Below are 27,046 nucleotides of genomic sequence, written 5' to 3'. Positions count from 1 at the left end.
AACAGGTGAAATAAAGTCACAAATTTAACCAATGAGTTAGAAGCCAGATAAAGAATTAAATTCCCCAAAGCATTTCAAAAAGAAAAGCTTAAGTGCAGCTTCCTTACCAAGAGGATAGAGGAGCTTTGGAGCCTGTCTTCGCCAAAGCGTGCCATCTTCATGAGAGATAACATCAGGAGGTTTATGCTTGTACAATTCGATATAGAACGACATTTTATCCAGGAAACTGTACACCTGCATAAAGAGAGAGCTTCAACAATACAGCTAAAAAGCCAGACCTTCTCAAAAATTAATCAGCCTGTCATTTACAGGAATAGGCAAGTTTTCTTGATGTGGACAACATCATTCTAATATGTCAACCCCACCAAAACATTATTAGACAGCCCACACGCCCAGAAAAGTCTCATCTAATGAATGAGGAACTTCTTACGAGTAAAGTACAACCTGAAAAATTAGGCAGTACCTTTATATTCAGCCATTAGAGTTAAAAAGTCTTCTAAAAGAAAGCTGACAGAAAACAGTGTCCTGCAACAGAACAGGACTAAAAAGGAGCCCTGTGCACTGTTCTTTGACAAAAGCTTGATGTCTGTTATCTAAAGATTGCAATTGGGATAAGCACATGGAATGGAAAGAAATAATCATGCAGCATTATGACATAGCACTTTATTCCTGTCTTAAAATAAATCACCTCCCGAACACCAAGAGAGATCCTCTACCTTTTTTGCAGTAGATTTATCAGACACAAGGGCTTGGAGCAGCTGAAGGAGAGGAGTAAGAAGATGGGGGAACATCCCACACACACTATCCAGGATAATACCCAGACCTGCAGTAGGTTCCTGGTGGTGGAAACAGAAAACAAATGTCGTATTACTAAAAAGAAATGCTAAAGTGATCTCAGTATAGCACAAGGATACAGTTCCTTTTTACATTGTACATTTAACATTAATCATGCACAAAAGTATCACTCCAGTCCTTGCACAGACTAAAGCATGAGGCAGTGTGCAAGTATAAGGCAGGAAGTAAGACTGTAATGCATTACATATCATCCTAATTCTGTGACAACAGAAACATAAGCATGATGCTTTTGCCAGCAGTTAGTTCAATCCTTGCAACCCCAGCCCTGGTTTAAACTATCACCTATATTAAAACTTGTTCCAGTATCCTTCAAGAGTAAAGCCAAGGCTGTACCTAAAAGGCAGGAAAGGGCAAAAATAAATCAAAGATAGATACAAATGAACACTAACTCCTCGGATTCTCCTAGAAACTAACTAAATAAATACAATCAGTCTGTTCCTTTCCTAAATGGGGATGTTTTATCGGGTTTTAGTTATGAGCAAGGTAGGTCAAAGAAGTTGCCAATACACTCACCGTCTTCCAGAAGAGCTGAGGAATGCTGGAAGCTGCCAGAACTTCACACGCAGCATCAATTATATCCTTCAAAGGAAGAGAGGACAAAGAAAATAAAACTTACTTTATACAGGGTGATTTCATCCCAACCACATTCTGCCACGTCTTTGGAATTTAAGTTTCCATGTTTACCAGCCAAGACATAACTACTCCCTCTAGTAAACACAGAAAGAAACACCCAACTCGCCCAAATCCAGAACACACAGCCAGCCTAAAGCCATGCTCCTTATCATAAATGGACTGGCCAGGACAAATATATCTGCAAAGGGCTATATGATGTCTTCTCAAACTTGGAAATGAAGTATGCATTATTTCCATTGCTTTGTAAATAACACATCAACAATTAGTTTCAAATCCATAGGACTTCAAGTGCAAGATATGCTTTTTCATTATTAATCAGCCAGTCTGCAGAGGTTTTTACTAAGTTTGCATTGTGTAAATGCAATAGGATAAATAGCAAATCACTTTTTTAGATCTACCTAAGTAACATAAAGTTTGCAGTCTCAAATGTAGGATTACAATTTAACAAAAGCAATTAGCACCAGTTATGACAGGTTATTTTAGATTAGGTAACAGAAAATTAGGTAACAGACGCCTTGGATGCGTACCTGCTGATTGCCCAATGTATGTAGTTCCAGTGATGTCAGGACAAAGGAAAGAAGCCCATAAATACACATACAAGCTGTGCTGGCAGTACACTGGAAAGAAAGAATACACAAGGCCATTATAGGAAAAACTATGAATTACAGAACACACTGTAACTGCACTCAGTCTGCTTTACAAACTGAGTAACTGCCTTTTTCATACACCCTTGCTGCAGTCAGCAGAAGGGCACTAAAACGGGAAGCAGTCATTAGTTAAGCTCCACATTAACATCAAATATTTCACCAAAATGAGAAATCTTGCTACTATTATTATCATTAGAAACACCTTCCAAACATCAAAAACAGAAGCACTCAGTGTTCATAAAAATGAAAAGGATTTGCTTTCACTGGTTTCTGCCTACAAAATAGTATGCTCTCATACACAGTATTGTCTAATGAAACCATATACAAAGAATAGTGCAGAGTTAAATCGTACAATACTCAAGATCCACAATGGCAAGCACACTTATGGAGGCAAATCAACAGATGTGACTAAATGCAGTCTATTCTTCTCAAAAGAGATGCAGTTCCTCAACTTACAAAAGCTTTTTTTTTTTTTTCTTTGGGTATAAAAATCTGTTTCATTTCAATTTGATTTCTGATCTTCACTGAAAGAAGGTAAGATGCTAAAACATGCTTTACTGCATACTCTGCTTAAAATCAGATTTAGTTTGAAAGAACATCCATTGAAAATCATCAGCTTTCCATCATACTTTTACATCAGCAGCAGTTAAAAACCTTCAAGAGCTTAAATATATAAGAAACTCACATTCTTCCCCCCACTGCTCAGCGATCGCAGAAGCTTTGTCAGATACTGGAAAACATTCAGCTGGATAGCGGTGCTGCCCATTCTCCTGATAATGTTTGCTGACTCCTCTGGGTTTACAGTGTGACGGAGAAGAGCCCAGGCCAAAAGCACTGGAGCATGATGTGAGACATCCCCTAACTGCAGCAGCTGATTGTCCATCTCCTGCACAGAGACAAGACAAAAGCAAAATAGTTGAGACCTTCTGAGAGAAGTTCATACTCAGTAAGGATATAGCTGATTCTGTCTTTTTGCTACCAGTCGCCTTTCCCTTGCAGATAATTATTTCAAACACGCAACTAAACAAATCATATATTTGCAGCCTTGGTCCGCTTTTCTGCATAGTTTACTGACTTATAGTTGGTCTAACCTCAGATGTTCTTTTGTCCTAAAAGCACTGACATCACATAACTTTTCTTTCATTCTCTTCTGGAAACTTCACAACGCCTATTTCTTTGCACACATCTTTCTTTAGAGAAAGGCCCAGGATAACCAAGGAAATATAAGGGCAAGGAGAATTAATTTCATTCTTATTTGCCTCGGAATGTACCGTGGATTCTAGTTCCTACGCTTGGTCAACAAACCCAAGGATCAGAAAGTTGCAGACATAATCTTTAAACAACACTGCTTGTGTAATCACAGTAACTTCTGTGTTGTTAGGCCTGACAAGGGGTTACTCTGCCAGTGCTTTACCTGGTGGATGCGCTCATTATTGGCTAACTTGTGCTCCTCTGTCCTGTCATCCAAAGCACGCTCATGGAGGGAGTCGATTTCCATGCCTTCCACCAGAATAAGAGCACTAAAGTAGCTGCAAGTAGGAAAAGAATGAAAACAAGTAGGTCAGAAACTTTACTTAAGAATTCAGTTTGGGTGTTTTTAATTATAAGTGGTCAAAAACCAACCTTTAGTTTGCTTTTGTTCAGCTGTACTTTGAAGCAATAAGAAATTACATGAAATTAACAGCAGGTAATCCAAATTTTGTCTTGAAATGCTAGTATATGACAGATTACAATCTTCGTAACTACCATGTCTGGTTGAACAGACAAAAAATGGTCACTGAAATTTTTCCACCTTTATAACTCTCTGCCACCTGGCAGGATTTTCATTCCCCCTGCCTGCAGCTCAAGTTATGTTCCATGCAGCAAAATGAAGACATCACTGCCATTGATAAGCAGACCCACAACAGCTTGAACTGAGGCGACACCACTAACACCACAGGTCAGAGAGGGAGTGCTAACCTCCATGCAGGTAGCAGGACAGGACTGTGAAGACGCAATTTCACTTTACCACTAGACCATCTAAGAAGGAGTGGCACTGTGTCTTCATTGCCATTCTCATCAGAGGCAAGATTATATACTAGATTAAAGCTAGTTTATGGATACCTCTATACTTTGCAACCACACCTTTATTTTGCCACAAACCTCCAATGTGACCAGAAAATCTATTTTGCCTTCATCACAATAGGCTTACCTTGAAATATTGGTGATTTTAACAGGCAGCAGCAAGAATTATAAATGCTTTTTTCCTGAGGAAAACCATTAGTTTGCTCTCTACTCATTTCACAAATACACATGATACTTACCCAATACGATCCACCAAGTGATCCATGCTCTCATCTACCAAATGTCTGTTGGTTTGTCTAGTGCCAAATCCCTGCTCTTTGAACATCTTTGCAAATGCCAGAAGCTCATCAGGTGCCATTTCAAAGTATGCATAGTAGAGGAAGATGACTTCCAGGAGCATGGACTGTTCACGGAGGCATTGCACAAACCAACGGGAAACCTGACGTTCTGTCTGCACAAGGAAAAGTTCTACCATTATATGTTGAAGCTCACAGGTCAGTCAAAGCAGTTAGAAACTAAGAAGTGTTGAAGCATTTCAACAACTTGCATAGCCAGTGGTTTGTATCAATGGCAAGGAAAGCCACTGTAAATACAGAGTGTGCTGATGCAGAGAGGTTATGAACAGCTACACTTAAATGGATCTCTTAGCCTAGGGCTATCAATGGATTCATTAGAAGGAACAACACGTTCCATGCAACTCTCTCTGTTTCTGAGCAAAAGCGTTTTCTGTTAGAAAGAAAACAAGTTTTAGGTTTCTTGGACTAGGAGAAACATCCTTTTTAACAGCATCTGCACATACACATTTTCCAATACACTGCATATAAGGAAAGACTTTGTAAGTTTGATAAACAATAGCAAGAAACAAAATACCATGAGATTTCCATGTGTTTCCCATGTAGGAGCTTCTGCTTTGTACAGCGCTTCAAACTGTTTCCGATAATTAGGAACTAGTTCCTTGTCCAACTTTTCAACACATTGGAAGTATTGTGCCTTAAATAGACAAATAAATAAATGAACTTCTCATATGCACACTCATGGGCTTTTTTCAATCACAAGTGTACAATTACTACACAGCTTACATATTTAGCCTATTTCATGACATCGCAGCCAGGAAAAGGTCCTTGTACTCACTGTGTAAGGGTGCCTCTCATCCTGAAAATAGGTGAGCAGATGGAGGACGCAGCGCAGAATGCAGATCCTCTCTTCATAGTAATAGTCAGCAAGCTGTGAATATATAGTGTCATTGGCATCAATGTCCTATTGTGTCCAACTCTCACACACTGTCCTCTCCCACACACTGCCAAGGCCTTCATCACGAGAACATACAGTGCTCAAACATTACTACAGATGGAGTTTCAACTAAGCAGTTTTTAAGTTATCTGAAAAAACCCACCCTTAACTAACTTTACAGAGCTCAATAAAACATGCCCATAGGGACATGTCTATAATTACACAGCTAAGCGAGAAAATTTGGAAAAGGAAGGCAAAAAGACAGAGAGAGATGATCTCTCCTTACTCATCCCTATTATCTTCTGTCAAATAGGATCATCAGTCTCCGTTTCAGAGTTGTCACTTCAGACAATAAGATATAAACCTCTCAGCTTTGAAAAAGTGTACATCTGCCCAGCTAAACTCCCTGATATTAATCCTAAAATTTCCTTTCTGTAGCAACTATTAACACTGTTCAAATCCTTATGTGCATCCCTCTATTTCAGAAGCATCTTCTAAAATCTGTTCTTTATATGAAGGAATACTTCAATTATTCCAAGATTTTCTGGATCCACAGAAATAAAGTCGGTTCTTTGTCAACAGATCTTTGCAATAGAAAATACAAATGGAAATTACTAACCTTCAGCATCAGAGCCTGACTCTGCCTTTCATCCTGAAGAACTGTCTGTAAGCAAAACAAAACAAAATATAGAATTAGCTACTGCAGAAATACCTATTGACAAAATACGTACTCACACAAAAAAGACTGAAATAAACAAAAGACAATTTTTCTTTCCGTTTCTTTTGGAAAGACAGATTGCAAAAGTACAAAACACTCATTTGTAACTACATATTTGTTCTTCATCTCCACTCATTCTCCTTCACAAATCTGTAGCTTTCCTGCACTCCTGTGATAGAGAAACGAATTGAGTCCCTGCAGTGAGATTCAAGCAGGAAGGGGTACTAGAAAGTTAGGCCTATCGTATTTCCTTAAAGCGGCGCCTGAGCATTGTAGGTTCAGAGAATAAAAGCTACAAAGCCATTTTCAAATCAGAACTCAGACTCACACGTGACCATGTGCATCAACAAACTACTGGTATTAAGAAAAGATGTGGAATAAATAGAACATAATTGGGAGCTACGGACCTTGAGGGAGTCCCTTGTTCCTCTGTAATCCTCTTGGAGATAACACTGTAACAACTGCACGCTCTGCTCTTCATCCAGACCCTGAAAAAGAGAGACATGCTTGAAATGAATAAAAGGCAACCGAATTCATTAAAGATGAAGATTCCCTCCAAATATTCAGGCAGCTCTTCTCTTCAAAACAAATACTTCCAAAATTTGTCAAAATAGGTTTTTTTGCATCAGGAAGATGCTTGCTTTAGTCGGTACTTCTGTTCAAAGCAAAATACCTAAGCTTTGACGTTACTTCGATTTAGGCATTTTAACTTCAGCAAAAGGAGTATAACGGTGATTTTAAAAAAAAGATACCACCACCAGTCACTGAATTCCAACTTCTGGCTTGAAGGAACACAACCTTGCAGGTAAACTGACAGTATTTTCAAACACAGCAACTGATTTAAGGGATGTCAATTTTTAGCTGAGCAGTTGCAGACGTCTGGAAAGAACCCAAGAAAGACCAAAAGCCCGTGACTTTCTAAAAAGCAGGGCCCTTTGCAGCAAGAGGGTGTGTTAAGCAGGAAAACTGAGACAACTCAAGGTCATTAACTGTTTTTAAAAATTTTCCCCTACAGCCCCAACATGTACTTCTAACATCCTTTAGACTATTTTGAACTGAAAGGAATTTAAGTTTGCATTCAACATCAAGAAGCTTACGTAAATAACAGAATCCGAATAACAATGCATTCCAATTGCTGGGATAAAAAATAATCAGAATAGCATCTTCACTCACCAAAAACTTGCTGACCCTCAGACCCAACTCTTTTAGTGGAGCAGCTACATCTTTATCAGCTTTTATTTTTTCTGCGGAAGTCGTACTAAAGAAAAAAGAAATTTTAGTCATGAAAAATGCAGCAATCCCAAGGAATGAATTAAAGAGGCTTAATTTCAGAGTTTTCAGTTTTATCAGTTTAAACTGAACATTTGCTTTTTCCTCAATGGCTTTTCAATATTTCACACAATATTGTTCACAATTATTACTATAATAAATGCAGGCTATATTCATTCCACCTTCTCCAGTGAGGGAATTTGCATTATCTTTCTGGAATTACTTGAGTGTCGAGAGGAGTCACTTCTCCACAGGCTGCACCCTTGCACATGATCGCTGCAGCTCAGCAGAGGCAAGAGTTAAGAGCCACCTAGTGTAAGTAATGACAGCAGAAACTGCTGTTACTTGTTTCTGGTCTATATCTCATGCCCAAAAATGTTATATGGAATAAATACTTTGTCTTACTATTCCTATTCTGAAATCTCAAGTCACGCAAGAGAATAAAAATCTTTTTTTTATGTAACCAGAGAGAAATATTCAACATGGTCCTCTACTTACTGGGAGACCCCAGGTAAGCTCTAAAATCAAGCAATTACTATACCTTGGCGGTTTATAGTATGAAAGTCCCTCTAACAATCTCTGCCAGTGCTTGTTCAATTCTGCTGCAATCTGTGCCTAAAAAAAGAACCAAATACTTCTGAACAGATTCCTCAGTGTACATTGCTAAGTATCAGATTTGTTAAATTTAAGCAAAGCAAAGAAATTCCACCACGACAAAGAGACAAGAACAACACAAGACCAGCATCTATGATTCAGACTGATTCAAGGTTCATATTGTATGAGAAAGCTCGCTGCCTTGCCTAATCACAGGAAGGGAGAGGAAATAGGAGGCAATGGACTAGGTTCAGAAACATTTGGATTTCCAACCTCAAGGCAAATTCTTGAAAGCACGGGCTCCATCCCAGAAAATAAGGAAGCAGGCTGTACCACTCATGAATACCCCAGGCCAGCCAGTCTAGAAAGTAGCACTTGTGTCCGCTCCAGAAAGGGAACCACCTTTTCACATACACCCTTCCAGGCAGTTCATGAAGCAGCTATAAACAAGGAGTGGAAGAATGAACAAGTAGTGGAGACAGAGGAACAAAAAATGCACCAAGGAAGAGGGAAAAGCAGCAAAACATATTTTCACTAATATTCAAACAGATGTACAAACGACACATTTGGCCATGGAGTCCATTCAGTGATGGGCAAACCCGCTTAGCAAGACACGGACTTACTGGTTCTCTTAAAGCTGATCTGCCCAGAAGAATTGTCCACAATTCTCTGCTGCTCCTGTATACAAAGGGAAAAGGTGGAGAGTATTTTAATGATGAACACTATTTCAGGTTTCCATTTAGCTCACACCTTTTCAAACCTGCAATTAACTCAGAGCAGATCACACTGCAATATAAGAAAACTGATTTAAGGAACATTAGTTTTTAGCTGACCAGTTTCAGGTGCCCTGGAAGAACCCAGGAAAGACTCAAAGAGGGTGACAACTGATATAGCAAGACTTGCAAACTCCTGTCAAAGAAGTATCACATTTATATCAGTTTATTAGCTCAATTTGATTTTGCTAATTGGATGTTTGAGGTTAGTAAACAGAAACCTAATGGAAGTATAAAGCAATATTTTATTCAGTTACAATCAATGCTCTCCTCCAGATTCTTCTCTAACAGTTCCATCCTTCTCTCTAAGTGGAACATAAAACCGGGTGAAGTGAAAAACTGCAGCACCTTTACATAAGGTAGAATGATATGCCGCATATCTTCAGAGCATTTACCCTTGGCTTCTTGTTTCTACCCGACAAATCTGTAGAAAAGCCGATCTGCACTATAAGGTATTACAAATCACATCCTGACCCTGGGACATGCATCCAGAAAAATTAGTCTCTCTACAACAGCTCTGAAAAAGCACACGTGCCAAAAAATACTTCAGGAACTTAGACAAATGCTGATTTGATAGCAGCGTAATACAAATGAGGAGTTAAACACCGCAGCTCCCCACGCAAAGACTGTCTGCAAAAGCAAGAACGCTCATTAACTTATTTTTAGAAAGGCATCATCAAAATAACTCTCTATGGCAGTGAAAGTCATCTGTAACTTCTAACACATCGTGCCACTTAAATGATAAGACCTGTTATTTCCAGTACACCTACCAACATAATTTCTACCTGCTAATTCCTTGATAGTTAGGTGCACCTCCCTGTGTATATGCTAACAAACCTACCCATGACTTGGTTGGCAACCAGGTGTGAGTGCCACCTCTCCAGCCCACACAGAGCACTGAAAGGCCACAAAATTTTACCGAGAAAAGAATCGCTTTGTAGAACTGAGCAACAGCCTCACAGAACCAACCCTGCTACTTTTCATTCCCTCCTAACTTCTTCTGTGAATAAAACTTGACCGGGTTTGTTGCCAATTCGTTAGACTCCAAGACAGCTAAGGAAGGAAAGCTCTCTTTATGTGATCACGCATAACAGTGGTGTTCTTGTCCTCATTAGGACTTATAGATACTAATTTAATAAAAATTAGACATCTAAGAACACTGCAGACTCTAAAAATATAACAATAAAAGCCAAAAAACGTGCTCAGCACAAATGAAGGCACTGTTCTGAAGTGATCGCTGAACCTGGAATTCATTGAACAACTTCCCTTACGCATTTCCCACACCTCTATTTTGATTTTTACACTTGCAAAGAGTTGCCCAAAAGCTGAAAAAAACACCCCCGCGAACGCCCCGCTCCTCAGGAGAGCAGCCCCGGGCGGCGCTCTGGCAGACGCCGCCGACATGTCGGCGCCAAGTCGCGACTTCAGCTTCGCAAAAGCTTTCCAATAGTTCCGTGTGCCATTTCACCCTTTACAATGCGGCAGAATAAACAAACAGACAAACAAACCAAACAAAAAACAACATTAAAAAGCCCCTACTAACACCGACATTTGGCCGCCTCAGTGGGTCCCCGCCGGGCGCCTCACTAAGGGAGGGGGCGGGGCCCCGCCGCGCGCGCGGGGGCGGGGCCAGGCCGGCGCGGGCCCCGCTGCCGTTAACCCTCCCTCCGCCGACGCTGCTCCCCCCCGACGCCGGACCCCTCTCTGCCCCCCCCCGCCCCGGAGAGGGAGACACGGAGGCAGCGAGGGACAGGGCCGCCCCCGTTTTCCCCCCCCATCAGCCACCACCGGAGCCGCCGCCGCCGCGTCCCCGCACCTCGCGCACAGCCCGCCCGCCGCCATCTTCTCTCCCCTCTCACGTGACCCGTCGCGCGGAGTCCTCCCTGGCGCCGGCGTCACATGGTGGCGGCGGGGCCACGGCTGCCGCTCCGCCTCCGGCCCCCCTTCCTCCGGCGGGTGGGGGTCATGTGACCGGCGGCAGCGCCAAGATGGCGGCGTCCTGTGAGGTGGGTCCGCGCTTGGCTCCCGGGCAGTGGTAGGGGAAGGCCACGACCCCTCGGGGGGACCTAGGGCTCATGCGGGCAGAGCCCCCGAGACCTTCTGGGGGCTGTTGCGGCCGCTGTTCTCTCCGCGGCCCGTACCCCGCCGCAGCTTTCCGGCAGGGAAGGCTGGGCTGCTGGGTGCCGCGGCTGAGGGGGGAGAGGAGGAGGATGGCGGCGCGGAAGGACGGGGCGAGGGGAGCCCGCAGTGCTGCGGAGGACACCGGGAAGGGAGGAAGGGGATAGGTGCCGCAGTGAGGCGAGGGCTGCCGGGCGTTTGGGAGCACGTCGGTGGGAAGCGGACCGGATGGGGGTCACGAAACGGGCAGAGAACCGGGGGCGGTGGGTCCCGTTCGGTGGGCGAGAGCACGGGGAGTGCTGGGGAGCTTCACACTGAAAGAAGATGTGGGAGAAGGGAATTGCAACAGGCACAAGAAAATGAAGTAATTCGGCAGCGAAATACATCGCGTTGCACATCCGCGGGGCAACCGCGTTCCAAAGCGGCTGCGTTAGGGCAGGAGACCCGCGTCTCACAGGGTGAAATCCCTCCTTGTACAGCCCGGCTGGCGGGCTGCCCGCTGGGGGCGGGGCTGGCATGTGTCGCTATCGATGCAAGAGCCGGGTTGTGCCCTTAAAGTTGCCAGACTGAGTGGAAAGTCTTTGTCAATCCTTGGCTATCGTGTGGCATTTACCCTGCCCCCTCTCAGATAAGCCCTAAGTTTCCCCCTCCCCTGTGACTGGAACCAACAAGGAGCCAGACCCCAAAACCATTACTGGTCACAGGCGGATATTGCCCATGTGAGTTCTGTTTTATTGACTGTGTGATTAATTCTTTTCCTGTTCTGTTTAAAAATTAATTGTGACGGCAGGAAGATTACACCTGGCCTGATGTAGCAACAGTAATGAAGTTGTTTGGCAATGAAGTATTTCAGGCTATACAAATAAGGATGCCAAAAAGCAATTTATTAATAATTAAGATTTTTTAGTGCAACGTCATCGATAAATAAATGCTCCAGACCCACAGTGTAAGGGAGTCTGACAGTACAAATTTTAATAGTTACCCAGTAATATTACTACTGAGACCTCCATCAGCATTATAATTTGGTGACACCATTCAACACTGGATGGAAAGTGTCAGTTTAATTTGAGCTTAAGAAAAAAACAGCTATGCAGAAGCTTTATGTTTTCTAGTTGTTGCTTTAATTGTTTGCTTTTTTTCTTTTTTAAATAGCAGTTGCAGTAGCATGAAAGGGAATTCTTCCTAATGGACAACCATTGAGCACACTGGGACTCCTGAGAAAGATTTTGAAAGCTGGAGCCACATCAGAGTGGAAACATGTTAAACAAGCCAGCACTGGTGGAATCCCTGATCGTGTTTGTCATCGTTCTCTTCGTGCACGCAGTGGTGTGGGACCGGTATTCCTGGTGCGCCGTCGCTCTCGCCGTCCAGGCTTTTTATGTCCAATTCAAATGGGACCATCTGCTCCAGCTGGGTGGGGCTGTATTCCAGTTCCGTACGGCAGCGAACAGTGGCCTCCTGCCGGCTAGCATGGTCATCCCCTTGTTGGGGATAGTGATGAAGGAGAGGTGCAAGTCTGCTGGCATTGTGTACTTCGAACGTTTTGGCATAGTTGTAGCTTCCACCGGCATGCTGGTTGCTCTCTTTCTGTCTGTAATAGCGGTTGGCATCACAAAACCTGTGCCGACCAACACTTGCATCCTTACTGGTGTTGCTGGCAGTATAATTATCTATACCATGAAGCACTCCTTGACTGTTTCAGAAGTGATAGAGGTCCTAGAAGTGCTGCTAATTTTTGTCTACCTCAGTATGATCTTACTGTACTTGTTGCCTCGATGTTTTACTCCTGGAGAAGCTTTGCTAGTTCTTGGAGGTGTGAGTTTTGTTCTCAATCAGCTCATTAAACGCTCACTGAATGTAATCGAGGGCAGAGGTGATCCCATAGACTTTTTCCTTCTCGTAGCAGTTGTCGGAGTTGTTCTTCTTGGGCTTTTTTTCACTGTGCTCTTCATTTTCATGGATTCGGGTACGTGGATCTCCTCCATGTTTTTCCACATGATGACAGCAGTGCTAGGCTTAGGGGTCATCATGCCTTGGCTTTACCGACTGATCCAGAGGAACCCTTTGTTCTGGCTACTCCAGTTTCTGTTTCAGACACAGACAAGAATTTACCTTCTTGTATATTGGACCTTTTTGGCTGCTTCAGCATGTGGCGTGGTTTTCTACCAGAATGCTAAGAGATCATCTGAATCTAAAAAACACCAGGCCTCGACTATAACCAGGAAATATTTCCATTTCATTGTTGTAGCTACTTATGTTCCTGGACTAATCTATGACCGCCAGCTTCTCTACGTTGCTGCAGTACTGTGTCTGGCAGTGTTTATCTTCTTAGAGTATATTCGGTACTTCAGGATCAAACCCTTTGGGCAAACCCTTAGGCATTTGCTGTCTCTCTTCTTGGATGAAAGAGACAGTGGACCTCTAATCTTGACTCATATTTATCTCCTCCTTGGCATGTCCCTCCCAGTATGGTTATTCCCCAGATCTTGTGCTCCTAAAGGTACCCTGTCTGGGGCAGGAGCACTGGTCCCCTACTCCGGGGTACTGTCAGTAGGGGTAGGAGACACTATTGCCTCCATTTTTGGTAGTACAATGGGGGAAATCAAATGGCCGGGAACAAAGAAGACCTTTGAAGGGACAATGACAGCTATTTTTGCTCAGATCATTGCTGTGGCTCTTATTCTGATCTTTGACAGCAGTGTGAATCTGAACTCCAGCTATTCCTGGATTCTGGCATCTGTGAGCTTAGTTTCTCTTTTGGAAGCTTATACTACCCAAATTGATAATCTGCTGTTGCCTCTCTACCTCCAGATAATGTTTATGGCTTAGAAGCCCTTCCAGGAGCAGAGGTCTCTGCTTTTCTAGAGAGAAGTGGTAATAGAATATGCACTGTAATGAGAGCTCAAAGCTGATCTAAACACTGCTGTTGGTACAGGAGATAAAATTGTTAAAAACAGAAATGAAAAAGACCTATTTAAAATAATCGGTTTGTTTGGTCTTGTTTTTTTTCCCCTGTTTAAAACAGCATGAGTTGATTCATGTTCTCACAAGAACACAACTGTGACTTGTAAATTGGATTATTAAACACAAATGTTATTTTTGTGTCTCTTCTGGGTGCTCAGAGGCAAAGGAGGTAGAGCAATAAGAGGTAAGTCAATGAGGAAAAAAAAAAAAGGCAGCAAACCTCTCGGCTTATGCCACCTCTGTATTGCATCAGAGCCAAAACTTGTTTTGCTGTACTGAGCCCTGCAGTCTTATATTACTGTGTAAGCAAACTCCTCATTTCTGTATAAGCACCATTTAAAGCATGTTTTATAATGAGGGTGACCACCATCTACACAAAAAGTGGCTACGACTGTCCCAATGTATCCCGTCACCGTCAACAAGAGCCATACTAATGCACTGCGATGTATGAACGCAATGTCAAATTCAGCAGCTATAATACCGACGTTTACCGGGGGCAGGCACAGGAGGTTTGAGAATGTAAGACACTGTTTATTTCAAACAGCACTAATGAGAAGGTTGCAGTTTTAGCCCTGAAGGTTTATGCAACAAGAAGAAGAATGTTTTATCTTTTTCAAGATTTTAATCTCTAAATTAATTTGGAACAACATTCACCTAAGCAAAGTCACAGAAAAACCTAATTACACATTAATCATGAAAGCAGAAAATCTGTTAAAGTCAATAAACTTCTTTAATACTGTTGCAGTTTTCTACTTTTCACGTTTTTTTCAGCTAGATGTTTAATTAACTAACTTATAAAAATGCTTCTATCAACCAATTGAGTAAAGCGATTTCATTCTGACCGTTTAGTTAAAATTATAACTGCCCTTTTATAGCCAAAAAATCCACCTAATTTTTTGGTGTATTAAACAGTTCTGTATTGACGGTCTCCTCTCAGCAGTTTGCCAAGCGTCCATTAGAACAAGATGCATTAACGCAAGTTCTCCCCTTCCCCGAGAAGTGTCCGAGCAGAACATTTGCATCCCAAGATTCCTGTTTGCAGCATGAAGTTAACTTCTGACGCTACTTTTATTCACTTTTAGGAACAGTTTTGTGCAAGTCCAAGATACCTCACACAATACTGTCCTGCAGTCATAGCCCTGAGACTGTCTTAAGAGTGAGAATTAGACCGGGGGTGGAGTGAAACTGGTGCTCCGGGCCAGCAAAATTGGCCCCAGAACCCAATATTGTGTTTGTCCCCGCAACAAGCCAGGGCTCGACTGGCTGAGAAGCAGCATTGCCCAATTTACTCCCCTGCCTGGGCAGGGCTCCTGAGATTTGATACTGCTTTTCCTGAGGATGTCAAAATTGTCCAGAGTTGGTTTTGGTTAATTATGCAATAAGTTGTCAGATACTCTTCATAGGAAACCTAACTCAGCAGTTGCGCTAGACTGAGTTTCCTTCACATTTAACAGGAAATCCTACAAATCCAGTCCAGCTTCTTGCTTTTATTTATGCACTTGAACTAGGTGGTTTTGTACATTGCAGGTGGTGGTGTATGTAACCAGAGGACGAACTATCACTCCTCAGCAGAAAGGTGCTATTCTAAATTACAGACTCTTCTAAGGGAAAGATAAGGAAAAAGCTTTATCTGCTTCTATCGTGAGCCACAGGCTTAACCATTAACATCATAAAATAGTACCAGAGTTAAAGTCATTTTCCCTCCACCCAGCTCGCAGCTTTCAAACCAACTGTAGAAAAGGTAGGAGAGGGCAGCAGCTCTCCCTGCACAAACTTTGAATTCAAGGTTACTGCTGTTGCCATTACCCAGCTTCCAATTCCTACTACAGCCACCTGATCATTCCTGTGATTAATTCTTTGCGGTACCAAACCTATTCTGCATTGCCCAGCAAAGCCCAAAGGGCTGAAAGGAAATTTCTTCCCATAAAGAAACCAAATTTGACTACTTCACATCACACAAACGCCAGAGACAGGCAATATACTTTCAAAAGGGACAAGTCAGTCAGAACTGGGGCTCACTCTGCCAGGACTCTAAGCAGTCTTAAGGTTTCTACCATTAATTAGTGCATTGATGACACCGAGCTCATATCTCGGGGTTGTCGCTGCACCAGTGCCAGTGAAATCACACCTACACAGCTTCTGTTCAGCTTAGGATACAGGCTTGAGCTTGCCTTGGATGTAACTTACATTTCTGTTCATTCCTGAAGTTTCATCTTGCTATAAGTTGCTTTGGTTTTGTTGGGGTCCTGGGGATAAAAATTCTTGTTGTGCACACTGAGGGTTCAAACTGGTCATCAGACAACCTGGCCCTGGCCCCATCTATTGAGAGAAGGTCACACTGGCTTCCTCAAAGAAAAGATGAGAGATGAAACAGAGAATTTCTATTTTTTTTATTTAAATGTTCGGAGTTCGATTGGGTTTTTTTGTTTTCATAGTTTCAATATGAATCTTTAAGAAGACACAGAGATCAAACAGCTACAGTTTGCTAGAAATACTTAAAAGATTGATTATAAAAATAGACTTCCTGCTTCATTTTGCCCACAGTAGGGCTATTTTTAATCACTATTATTCAAACAATAGGACAGAGACCTAAGGGTAAAAGTCAGCCATCTTCCCAGGACGTGTTCACCTGCATTGCTGGGATCGACACAGCCAAGAAACACACTAGACAAGCTCTTGCCTTAAACAGAAGAAAATACTGAGTATGTGCAAGAAGGAATACCTCTTAACTGGTTCCGGTCAAGGTGTAATGGTGTGTAATGGCCTTTAATGGTCTGTTCTCAAGACTGAAGGAGTTGCCTTACCAAAGGAATGGGCAACTGTTCTCGCACTAGTAGGGCTCATGCCGTAGTAGAAACTCCTGCCTAATGCAGGTGTATTCGGCTGTGTCAAAGGTCCTCGTTCTGAGAAAAGGATAAATTAATCTTGAGAGCTGATCTAGTGGAAATTGCATTTAAAGGGAACATGATCAGAAAGGAATATCAATCAGCTATTGACTCCAGAAGCCAATCACTAGCTTCAAGTGTAGAGTGACGGAAAAGGCAGTTCCGGAGTTGGCTGGAGCCTAGGAAGTAAGGAAGAGGGAAAAACAAAACTTCAGATGATATTCCAGTTCTGCGAGTATGAAATCAATTCTAACTGAGGTACAACCAACAGAAACTGAGTGACATGCAAGGCCACCAATAAAAGTTTATCCCGGCTATTGCATTGGAAAGGCTCTAGTTTCCTCAGCTGCTTGTTAGGATGGTGACCTTACCAGTTCTCCTTGCTCCAGGTGGTGTCTTTGGCTTCCATCACATGGAAGGTGAACACGTGGCGAGAAGAGTCTGAGCTGTTCAAGTCACTCTTATGGACGACTTCGCCGTGGATGAGAATGAGTCCACCTGTTTGAAAGAAACATCTGTACCGCTTCTGTCAAATTATGAGTGCTAGCTTTAAAATGTAAGGGAAGCTGAGAGTGTTAAAATCCAATTTTAGCGCTCTTGTTTCTCTTGAGCTGTAAAGCGGTCTCGTTTGGGGGTTGTTTTTACCTTTACTTATAGGCAGAGGTATGAACTGGCTGTCATCGTAGGCCGGCTCTGACCCTACAAACTCTACGCATGTTGAGGTACCTGGAGCTGCACGGACCATTCTCCGGGTAATTCCACCTGCAGATCCACAGAATGAGCAGACACACATAAAAATTAAGCAGCTGGTTACATTCTGCACAGCAGAGGAAGAGTACCTGCTTTCTCTTGGCAACAATAGGAACTCTATTATTATAGTATATTTCATTTTTTTCCCTTAGCAATTTGGGTGGGGTTTTATTTCATTAAGCAAAGATTTAGGATTTTCCAGCTGTGGCAGAAACTGATAAAACAACTGCCTTTTGTTTGCCTTTCTGGCTCTCTCTGTGCATTGCAACATAGCCCTTTAGGAACACAAACAGTCATACACTTATGCAAAGCCAACCTTTGGTCCATTTCTCCTTTCTATAAGAGCATAAATTGCAGTCGGAGTGCAGACCACTCTGGAATTACGAGGGATGAGCGTGTTAAAATCTTAAGAGCACTATGATTATACTCACAGAGGGAATTGCTTAGGTGAGCAACAATTTAACCCTGCTTAGTGTGCCCTAGAGGCAGTGAAACACAGAAAAACCGCGCTGTTAATCCAATCGTGGTTACACACACACGCTTCAACCACCGTCGGTCACAACAGCCGTTACGTGAGTCTGTGCTGATCTGGTTTTGTCTGTGTGCACCTGGGACACTGTCTGTTCCTCGATGGCGTGGGTGGTGTCCAAAAGGTCCTCGCATAGACTTGGAGGCTTTCCTTGTTTACCGAAATTCAGACTAATATTTGACAGTTGTGTGTGTGGAAGAGGATTTTTATTCCCCTTACGTAGGGCTGTCAGAACTAAAAATTTTATTGGCAAGGGCAAAAAAAAAAAAAAAAAAAAAAAAAGGAGGGGGGGATCTTTGTGAAGGGGATGCAACCTGGAAAAGAAGCAGTTTTGTGAGTGGATGGAAGGAAAAAAAAAAAGAAAAAAAAAAGTGTGATTTCTCAGTGTATTCCTACTCTGGAAGTCAAAAGGGCTTACTACTCTTTGCAGTCCAGATCAGACTTGATGACCATTTTCAAGGCTACAGTCAAAACTGCGGGAGGAGCACCAACACAGCGCAGTGACCTGCTTCACTACAGGAAGAAAGGACCCAGTAGTTTAAGACCTTCTTTAGATTAAAGTCTTAAATCTCTGTGGCCTGGCAAGGGAGATTCTGAACCTTGCAGGGGAAGCTTCTGAAATAATACTGAAGTAAAAAGAAAAGATTCAGGAAAGTTTTAACGGGTTCTGGAGTAAATAAAAATTAAGGACTGTCCTTCCTTGCCCCTGTACCCTCTCTGATACTGTGATTCTTTGTTTCTGGGCTAGATATCAACTAAAAAACAGTGTCAGTCATGTATACTGCCTATTTTTTAATTAAAAATATTGTTGTATGTTAAACTCGTGTGATGGACTGGTGGCCAAGAGCAAAGTCAGGCAGTTGTCAACCTGCTGAAAAACGTGGCTGTAGATTTGACAACAGCACAGGAGGAGAACCTTGTAGTAAATAAAGTCGTCCTTTCAAAAAACAAGAGTAAGAGTGTGCCTCTGCAGGCACTGCGTGATGCAGAGAACATAAGATGGCCCGTGTTACCCTCCACCCTTAATCAAGATGAGGGAGCGCGTTTCACAGCACGCACCAAACTCCCGTGACTCTTACTGGTGTGAGAGCCAGGAATGAACCACAAGCAGCCGTTCTCCCTCGTGGCGTCCTCCAGGGCAATCCAGAACCCCAGGACTCTGCCCAGAGGCTCCGTGTGGAGGAAGGTGGCATCCTGGTGGGGGGTCACTGCAATGAGACACAGTCGTTAGGACCTTTTAATGCCCGAGGAATTCAGTACCACTAGAAAGATGGCAGGCTTGTTCTCCCCAGCTTCTTGACCTGGCCTACCCTGCCCACCCATCTGTCACACACATTAAATCTTACATAAAAATGCCACCTTTCAGCCTGCTGCAAATGTAAAAATAGCTCTTTGTTCGAGTTCCATATGATGTATGGAAAACATGTATGCTTTTTAATAATTTTAGGAACGTTTGGACCACAAAACTCACAGGCTTAAGTCTAATTCTGAGCATTTTTCCTTGTAATATTCCCCTTTCCTAAAGGATTATTATCCGCAGCATGATACAGAGATAACACGAATCTCACCTTCACCGCCAATGCCAGGTTGCTGCAAGGAAAGAAAGGTGATGTGTGAAGAGAAGAGTTTCACAGCTTCCCACCTAACAGGGTCTTATTTCTTGGGTGACAAGACTACTTGAGTTACCGTACCTTGAAGATATACATGCTTTGCACAACTACTGGTTTCTCAAGGCCTAGTTTTCTTCCCAATTCCTGCAAGAAAACTTTCCAAGATTTATGTTTGCTGTTTTCTGCACACTATAAACCATTATTCTTTTAAGATATTTAAATTTCCTTTTACAGACAAAATGACTATCCTTGGGAGTCTAGAAAACTAAGATTAACTACTCCAGAATTATATTTTTTTTTCCCCAGACCATTCTGGGAATCAGTAAAAGCTCACCTGCACCTTGGAGGAGTGGGTGATTTGCTTGAAGACAGGATCACGAGCATGTAAAGCTAAGGGGAAAGAAAAGGCTCAGACTGCAGATTTCGTTAACAGAAGGGAACCTGGCAGCTCTCGGTAGCGAGCTGCAGAGATGACACTCGAGAAAGATAAATTGCAGCCAGAAACTTTCATCCCTCCCAAGAGTGGATATACATGCCTTATCACACCTAAGGCGGTACAACACTTGTACATTTGTACAATCTTCTTTAGAGACCCAAAATATAATCACTCACTGGCCAGAAACTGCAGCTATATAAAAAATAGCGTATAACTGAGTGAATAAAAATTGAGTATTATGTGATTAAGTATTATATTATGCAAACACTAACACGACAACCACTGTACGTGACCCTGAGGCACACAGGTGAGTTCACCCTCTAAAAACACTGTTCTAAAGACCTACCAAAAAAGTAATTACTGCAAAACTGCTAGGGTTTATCTTTGGTGCCCTTCACAGAGGGACACAGCCTGCAGATCAAAGCTGTTTGCACACAGACACTTGCTACAAGTTTTACTCTGGCAAAACCATAAAGCAAAAGCTTGGAATCATGGCTCCATCTCACCATGATAAAATTTGCTGGGAGGACCCACAACTGGGTCCAGCAGAGGCTGCTCCTGAGCAAGGGATGAAGCCAGACTCAACCAAAAGGACTAATTACCAAAAAAAAAAAAATTTAGTAAAGAGAAGGCTTTTGAATTGTTAAGTTGCTGAGTCAGCAGGAATCTACAGTTGTTTTCACTTCCCCTGGGGAAAAGCTGAAGTATAACAGAATGGCAGAGGGATTATGCAAAGTGGGGGGAGAATGTTTTTCTGAGAAAACCGAAGAACTGAGAAGTCTCGGTACTGAATTTCCAAGTTTAGTGAAGTTTAATCTGCACAAAGTTCACACGTTTGGAGAGGCAGGGAAACCTGCTCTCGTTTTCCATGTATTGTTTGAAAACAAAATGGATGAAAAAGCAAGTTCAGTAGCTAAGAGAGAAAATAGGTCAAATGAACCAACAAGGGTAAAGAAAAGGTGCTGCTGACATCAAAGAAGGGAGGACAGCTTCGGCGTTGGCAACCCACCACTGCACAAGACACAGAGGACAGTTTGATCTGTACTGAATGTGACCAGTCTTAGGGGTAAATTTGTTAAAGCAGTTTCTTACATAAAAGAGACAAGGGCTGAAGTCCAAACTTTCGCATGTCAGTGACTCTGAGCTACGCACGGCTGAAAAACCTCCTAGAAGGGTTTTTTGAAAAGAATCGTGACAGAAGATTTTTAAGTCCTTTGACAGCAAAGAGTCAGGGGCAGCACAGAGAAAATTGCAGAGACAGTGACAGAGCAACGTGGGGAGAAGCAGTCTGATGTGTAGAAATCAAGTTGAAGTATTTAATGTAGAAACCCAGAGTAAAACAGCCTGGGGTTGCAAAGTCAGGAGCTGCATGGCCACGATGGCAAGAGGGGGTGAGGACTGTGATATCTGATGTGGTCGTCCTGAGGAAGTACAGAGAAGGAACAGAAGAGGGAAGAAGTCATTTCTCTGCACAGAAAGATTTCAACTCAGATGGGCCAAGGTTATGTATATGGAGTAGGTCTGGAGAAATCCTCATATCTGAAACCACATCGCTCTCAAAACCCCATCTTTTAAACATACCGTGGCCAATCTTGCTGATGGATTTCTCCTTTGCAATTAGAAAGTTACCTACAAAACAAAACTAGAGTTTAACACTGTTTGCAAAGCAGGAATCGTCCCCAGAGCTGTAAACTGGCCCCTGATCGCTCACTCAGCCTTCTCCTGCCTCCCCCGCCCCGTGGTGAGCTCAGGCCAGGGCTTACCTCTCTCATCCAAAACACCTTTCTCAAAGAAGAATCTAATCTTGTCTCCACTGGTTAGGAAATAATCCGAGCTACCCTGCCAGGGATAAGAGCCCAGTAAAGATAGTATCCTTGCAAAAACATATATGAACCTTTGATCACAGCATTAATACTCACCTGCATCTTTTTCCCCATCAAGCCGCAGCATAAACAAAACACAGTCAATAGAAATCACTCGTACAAAGGCTTCCCACAAAGCTAAATCTCTTGGCATTGATTAGGACTCTAAAAGAACCGCTCACAGAGGCTACCCTTGCTTTTCTTTTGCTGGCTGCCTGAAAAAAATAAAGAGCTGTTTTCTGTCTGCAGAACAAGTGCAGAGTGATCTGTGGCAAACAGGGGCAATAATCGTGGGGGCTGAAAGCAGAGCAGAGCCACACACGCCCTCTCCTCCTTCGCCCTCTGGTAAGGCCAGCACCAAACCTTTGTAGAAAACTGGAGAGCAAATGCCTCTCTCTGTGTTATGTTCAGTTAGAAGGAAGAGTCATGTTCCCCCAGAGTGAATCCTGAGCGGCTATTTGCCTTTTCCTTTTCTCCTTCCAGAGCTCGGACGGGGACAGCCCTGCCCTTCTCAGTACCTGCGCCTGGAGCTGCTCCTCTTCCTTTGTAGAGAACTCGGTGCGGCAGTGCGGTGGCACTTCCATCTCCGCTATGATTCTCTGAATCTGGTTCCTCATGCTGTCACACTCCTCCGCAGTGAAAAAGTGCTCTAGGACAAGGAAGCCATCCTCACGGAACTGGAAGAGATGGGGTGACTGCTCTCCTCCCGAGTCCTCGGGGGAAGCAGCACAAAGCAAGAGAAAACAGCACTGTCCCAGCATGAAAAGCATCCCAACTTCAGCTCTGCAGCTGGACAACCTGCTCTTAAATTTTAATTTCAGGAGAGGTTTCTATTGTAAAAGAGATCCTTAACAGGCTCATAGTACCATACAGTTAAGAACAACATATCTCAACACCTCAGTCCACAAAGCAGAGCAGGTATCATCACTAGAGCCTTTGTGGCTTAAGGATATCTTATCTAAGATGTGTGACCAGCAACTATTAAATTACAAAGCCTGCTAACGCGTTCAGAGCAGTTGCATCTGGATGCTAAATAAGAATGAGATTCCTTTACAAGCTGCAAAGCATTGTTTTCTCTGAGGGAAAAAGCCCTGGGTGATTTCTCATGGTTGGCTGCACAATCCCTTACAAAATGAACTCTGTCGGCATTACTGTTTCTTTATATAGAACACCCTGGAGATTATCCTCTGACAGGGAGATTTCGACTTCACAGATGAGTGCTGAGCAGCAGAGAGAGAAGGGCATGACAGAAATTCCTCCAAGAGCTCTGTGGGACAAGCTGCCCTCTGGAAGAGTTTGTTGCCATGACAGGATCCTCGCACACTCAAAACGAACGCAAGACAAGAAGCTGGGAAGAATATAAAGTGTTGTAAAGCAGATCTTTGCTAGACCTGACCATGGGTTAACGAGTAGCATCACCCACCTGCACTACAGACAGGCTCCTTCCCGGGGTGCCGTTTCTTACCTTTTGGATCTGATGCTGGGTTACAAATGCCATCGGAGGCAGAAGCTCCCAGGATCCCACCAGCAACACCGCAATGCCACCCAGGCTCTGCAGGGCTGACTCCCCGCCTCTTCACGTGATCCTTTCCCCAGCATGTGATAACAGCGAGCGTTGGGCAGCCGGACTCTTGTGCAGCCGGCGGAGCTGCCTCTCGGGGCATTTCGTCCCCACCTCCTGCCATTTGCTCCGAACGTCCCCGCCAGGGGCTGCAGAGTTTTGCTTTGGTTCTTGGTGCTACTTGAAGTGCACAAAAACATTCTGCTGAAGTGCGATCACAAACTTGATTCGCTTCTTAACTCCAAGAAGAAATCACTGTTTTAATTATTAATCCAGATTAAAAACAAATAGAGCAGTTTAGCTGGCAAACACAGTGGTAAAATAAGATTCAAGTGGGATGAAGAGATCCAAAAGTTTCAAAACAAATTTAAAAAGTGGTGATTCAAGCTCCTAAAGAGCCCTTTTCGCTCAGTCAGCGAGTCCTGCCGGTACTCCAGCACCTGAAAGGGACTCCAGAGACCCAGGAGATGACAGCCAGACTAAAGGGTGTTAAAGCTAAAGAGCTTTCACGAAGGGTTCTGTAAAAGTCATAGAGAACATCTCTGTTATTGTCATTCACCGCTGCTCTTTGGCAACGTACACCTTCACTTGCTCGGTTCACTCTCCTGCAGCTCCAAATCTGCGCATCAATAGATAAACCCAAAGCCACAGTTCAAACCAGAGAGAGAAAAATGCAGAAATAGATGTAAAAGGCAGGAGAGTGAAGAACAGATGCCAGCCCAGCGGTGGCGCTCCCCGCCAACACATCCTTCCTATCGCACGGGAATCCCTGGGGACAATTTGGCTCTCCAGAGGGGGGGGAAAAAAAAAAAAAAAAAAGTGTTTGGCAATTACGGGAAACACTGAAAACCTCCTTTCAGCAGCACTCCACAAAGAAATAACATCCTGGGGACGGTTTTATGCATCACTCGCCTTGCCAAAAGAAAACCTGACAAAATGAAGAAGTGGAAAATGCTGATGGGAAGGTGTTTCCTTCCAAATGTATTTGCTAGCAACTGAGAATCCATCTTAGAGATGTTGTTTGAGAAAATAAAATACGGGAATCAGCTCTGGATAAAAATCCCTCCCCATTTTGTTCAAGTCTTTTTCCTTTTTTAAATAAAATTCAGTGTTTTCACTGGAAGAATACCTCTTTCTGAGCATTAACAGCTTGTTTTCAAGCTTTTCGCTCCACACAAGAAGATATGAATTCGGTAGTTCAAAAGGCTAAATTTGGCCAGAGACTTTAATCACTGGGCTACAAAAGTGGAACAGCCAGCCTCCAATGCTGCAAAAGTCAAAATAATCATCAAGTAGTTCCCCCTTCCTGTTAACAGGCTCTCACCAACTGATAGAGCTGAAGTGGTTTTTAAGGAAGATGTGTAACCAGGGGAAAAAAAAACCTCTCCTGTAGCTATTGCCTGTAAGTCGATCTCGTGAGGATCCACCCCACCGGGAGGCAGCAATCCTGGAGAAACATGCCTTCTGCACATACTCCCATGCCACTCCTCAGTCCCTCTTGGTGTTACCTCCGTCATTCATAATGTCACATACATCTCATTCCCAGTCACGTTTTTTTCCAGCAATTTAGCACATCATCTTCTCCACTCCCCACCTTACGCACACGCGATGACTTCAGAAGCTGCTTTAGCTCATAGGCATGACAGTAAACCACAGCTTTCCTGTTCGATGGATTGTTTTGAGCAATATAAACAGCAGATCGCAGCACACGACACAGCAAGTACCAGAAGATAACTGCATAAACCAGGAGAGGCAACCCATCTTGGTTACAGGAGCGTCCATCTGTGTCTTTCCTTAGGACTCCTCCAGTTCTCTGCCATTCCAGATGTGCACCTATTTTGAGGCTTAGAAAGACCTTTTCAGCAAGAGGAAAACCACCCCCACCACAAAATGCCCAAAAAAAGTCAGAGAGAAGGATGTCACCTTTGTAAATACTTTCTCTTCCAGTAAGTCTAAATAAGGAAGGTAGAAAGTACTTATACAAAACTGGGAAATGACCCTCTTTTCCTTCCCTTCCTCCCTCTCCGAGAGATCGTTTGCAGACTACTAAACAACATTTTCTCCTGCCAGCTCCGTAAGGAAAACTGCACTTCTGGCAAACTCCATTGGAGGCTGCCAAAGCCCATCCCGAGCCTGCATGAAAGGTACAGGCGTGAGTGACATCTGGAACATGGACAACCCTGCAGCAGACAAAGCACAAGTGTGTCAAATGCCTTTTTGACTGGCACGATTATCCTAATTTCCTTCTCAATAAGAGTTCCTATTGAAACCATGCGGAGCCAAGCCAGCTTGCCAGATCTCCAGAGCCAGTTTTAAGCAGCTCAGCACTCTTGCCAAAATTGCTCTTGTTGGAGCTGCCAGGGTTATTAGGTATGCAAAAAAATTTCAACTACATCTCTTATCACCTCTCCTGAAGTTCTCAATATGATTGGCAACAAGTGACAGGATATTTAATGAGAAACAAGGAGCACAGGAACAACAATAACCATAATGAGTATCTAAATTGTATTAAATAGTATATTTAAAATGGCATAGATACTTGAATACTTTTGTTTTCCCTGTATTGGCAGTCCTTTCTTTCAAGTTATCAGAAGCCTCAGAAGTGCAGTAATTTTCCATCAAGAGAATTCTCATTGTCATCAAGAGGTAAAACCAAGATGATTACTTTCTTCAAAAATGAGCAAGGTAAAAAGCTTGTGGTGCAGTAGGGCTAGAGGATTTGATGGTAATAAAGCCAATATAGTTCCCAGCTGCCTCTATTGCATCTTTACTCTATGCTTTTCAGTGAGCTACAAAGAAAATTTGGAATTATCAGGATTAAAAGTCTTTTTCCAAAACAGACAGATCAATTCTTTACCCTTGGGCTCTTTCCCCATCATTGAAGTCCTGCAGGAATCCAGCAAACACCAGTTTTCTTTGACGGTACCTTTCATTCTTTCCTTTTGCTCAGCTGTTCAAAGAGCTGGTAAATCCTTGCCAAAAGGAGCTGCAGTCCAAGTACACCTTAGATGACGAGGGGTGTTTTGTCCTCTCCTTTCTCAGTCCGGTCCTGCAAAGCGTTTCATTAACACTCATCAATGCCAATAAGCAGCACCACAGACAAGCACCTTTCACCTGTTTCACAGCCTGCTCACATTTTCTGTCACTGAAGTGGGGGTCAATGTCACTGTGGTCAAGCAGTCTGGGGAAAAAGGAAGCAAGGGAAGGCAAAACACAAGGGAACTACCTTCTATGCAATAAACCAGCTGCACAGAAACTCTTATCTTGGAAATTTACAGGCTGATTCTCTGTAACACATCATGAACATGATCAATTAGGAAAGAGGCTAAACCAGCATCTTCAGTTGCAAGACTAGTGCATGGGGTAAGCAGACAGCTAGGAAATGCACTTAAATAATTTGTTTCCAGTAGCTGGCTGAAGACACAATTTCTATGGCGACAGTTTTCTCCTCTGACTTCAGTCCCTACCCCTTTCCCTGGGAAGGGGAGCACAACATGCATTTCATGCTGGAAGGCACAACATGCTGGAAACCCAGCTGAGCTTCTGCA

The 27,046-nt window shown here is 43.2% G+C and overlaps 3 protein-coding genes across 8 annotated transcripts in view; 1 reads left to right on the top strand and 2 right to left on the bottom strand.

The window, feature by feature from the left end:
• The window catches only part of NUP188 (nucleoporin 188), a 29,067-nt gene extending 18,388 nt beyond the window's left edge, over positions 1-10,679 (bottom strand). For 3 of the 4 annotated variants that reach the window (XM_063353151.1, XM_063353153.1, XM_063353152.1), the window contains exons 1-15: positions 10,600-10,679; positions 8,634-8,688; positions 7,958-8,031; positions 7,321-7,405; positions 6,555-6,635; positions 6,049-6,093; positions 5,331-5,423; positions 5,070-5,189; positions 4,439-4,650; positions 3,550-3,664; positions 2,821-3,021; positions 2,016-2,105; positions 1,369-1,434; positions 717-836; positions 108-234 (exon numbers count right to left, since the gene is read on the bottom strand). In XM_063353151.1, coding sequence (XP_063209221.1) covers positions 108-234; positions 717-836; positions 1,369-1,434; positions 2,016-2,105; positions 2,821-3,021; positions 3,550-3,664; positions 4,439-4,650; positions 5,070-5,189; positions 5,331-5,423; positions 6,049-6,093; positions 6,555-6,635; positions 7,321-7,405; positions 7,958-8,031; positions 8,634-8,688; positions 10,600-10,625 — 1,510 coding nt within the window. In that variant the 5' untranslated portion in view covers positions 10,626-10,679. The remainder of the gene's footprint in view (positions 1-107; positions 235-716; positions 837-1,368; positions 1,435-2,015; positions 2,106-2,820; positions 3,022-3,549; positions 3,665-4,438; positions 4,651-5,069; positions 5,190-5,330; positions 5,424-6,048; positions 6,094-6,554; positions 6,636-7,320; positions 7,406-7,957; positions 8,032-8,633; positions 8,689-10,599) is intronic. The other variant, XM_063353154.1, reaches the window with a different exon arrangement.
• Positions 10,680-10,681: 2 nt separating this feature from the next.
• On the top strand, positions 10,682-14,606 carry DOLK (dolichol kinase). 2 transcript variants are annotated; one of them, XM_063353160.1, is made up of 2 exons: positions 10,682-10,789; positions 12,054-14,606. In XM_063353160.1, exon 2 carries the CDS (start codon positions 12,159-12,161, stop codon positions 13,728-13,730), a length of 1,572 nt encoding a protein of 523 aa, XP_063209230.1. In that variant the 5' UTR covers positions 10,682-10,789; positions 12,054-12,158; the 3' UTR covers positions 13,731-14,606. The 2 variants fall into 2 exon arrangements, with proteins under 2 accessions (XP_063209230.1, XP_063209231.1); XM_063353161.1 differs by having other exon boundaries at positions 10,755-10,789; positions 12,057-14,606.
• A 1,627-nt stretch (positions 14,607-16,233) lies between these two features.
• On the bottom strand, positions 16,234-24,260 carry PHYHD1 (phytanoyl-CoA dioxygenase domain containing 1). 2 transcript variants are annotated; one of them, XM_063353162.1, is made up of 11 exons: positions 23,403-24,260; positions 22,456-22,586; positions 21,839-21,914; positions 21,657-21,704; positions 19,974-20,029; positions 19,721-19,783; positions 19,598-19,619; positions 19,109-19,237; positions 17,396-17,512; positions 17,122-17,248; positions 16,234-16,929 (listed from the first exon to the last, which is right to left on the bottom strand). In XM_063353162.1, the coding sequence occupies exons 1-11, from the start codon at positions 23,620-23,622 to the stop codon at positions 16,884-16,886; spliced, it is 1,035 nt and encodes a 344-aa protein (XP_063209232.1). In that variant the 5' UTR covers positions 23,623-24,260; the 3' UTR covers positions 16,234-16,883. The 2 variants fall into 2 exon arrangements, with proteins under 2 accessions (XP_063209232.1, XP_063209233.1); XM_063353163.1 differs by having other exon boundaries at positions 16,243-16,929; positions 22,456-22,614; positions 23,403-24,245.
• Between the last annotated feature and the right edge of the window lie 2,786 nt (positions 24,261-27,046).

Source organism: Chroicocephalus ridibundus, chromosome 15, assembly GCF_963924245.1.
Source record: "Chroicocephalus ridibundus chromosome 15, bChrRid1.1, whole genome shotgun sequence".
In the NCBI taxonomy this organism is placed as follows: domain Eukaryota; kingdom Metazoa; phylum Chordata; class Aves; order Charadriiformes; family Laridae; genus Chroicocephalus; species Chroicocephalus ridibundus.
This window is presented reverse-complemented; position numbering and strand designations above follow the sequence as displayed.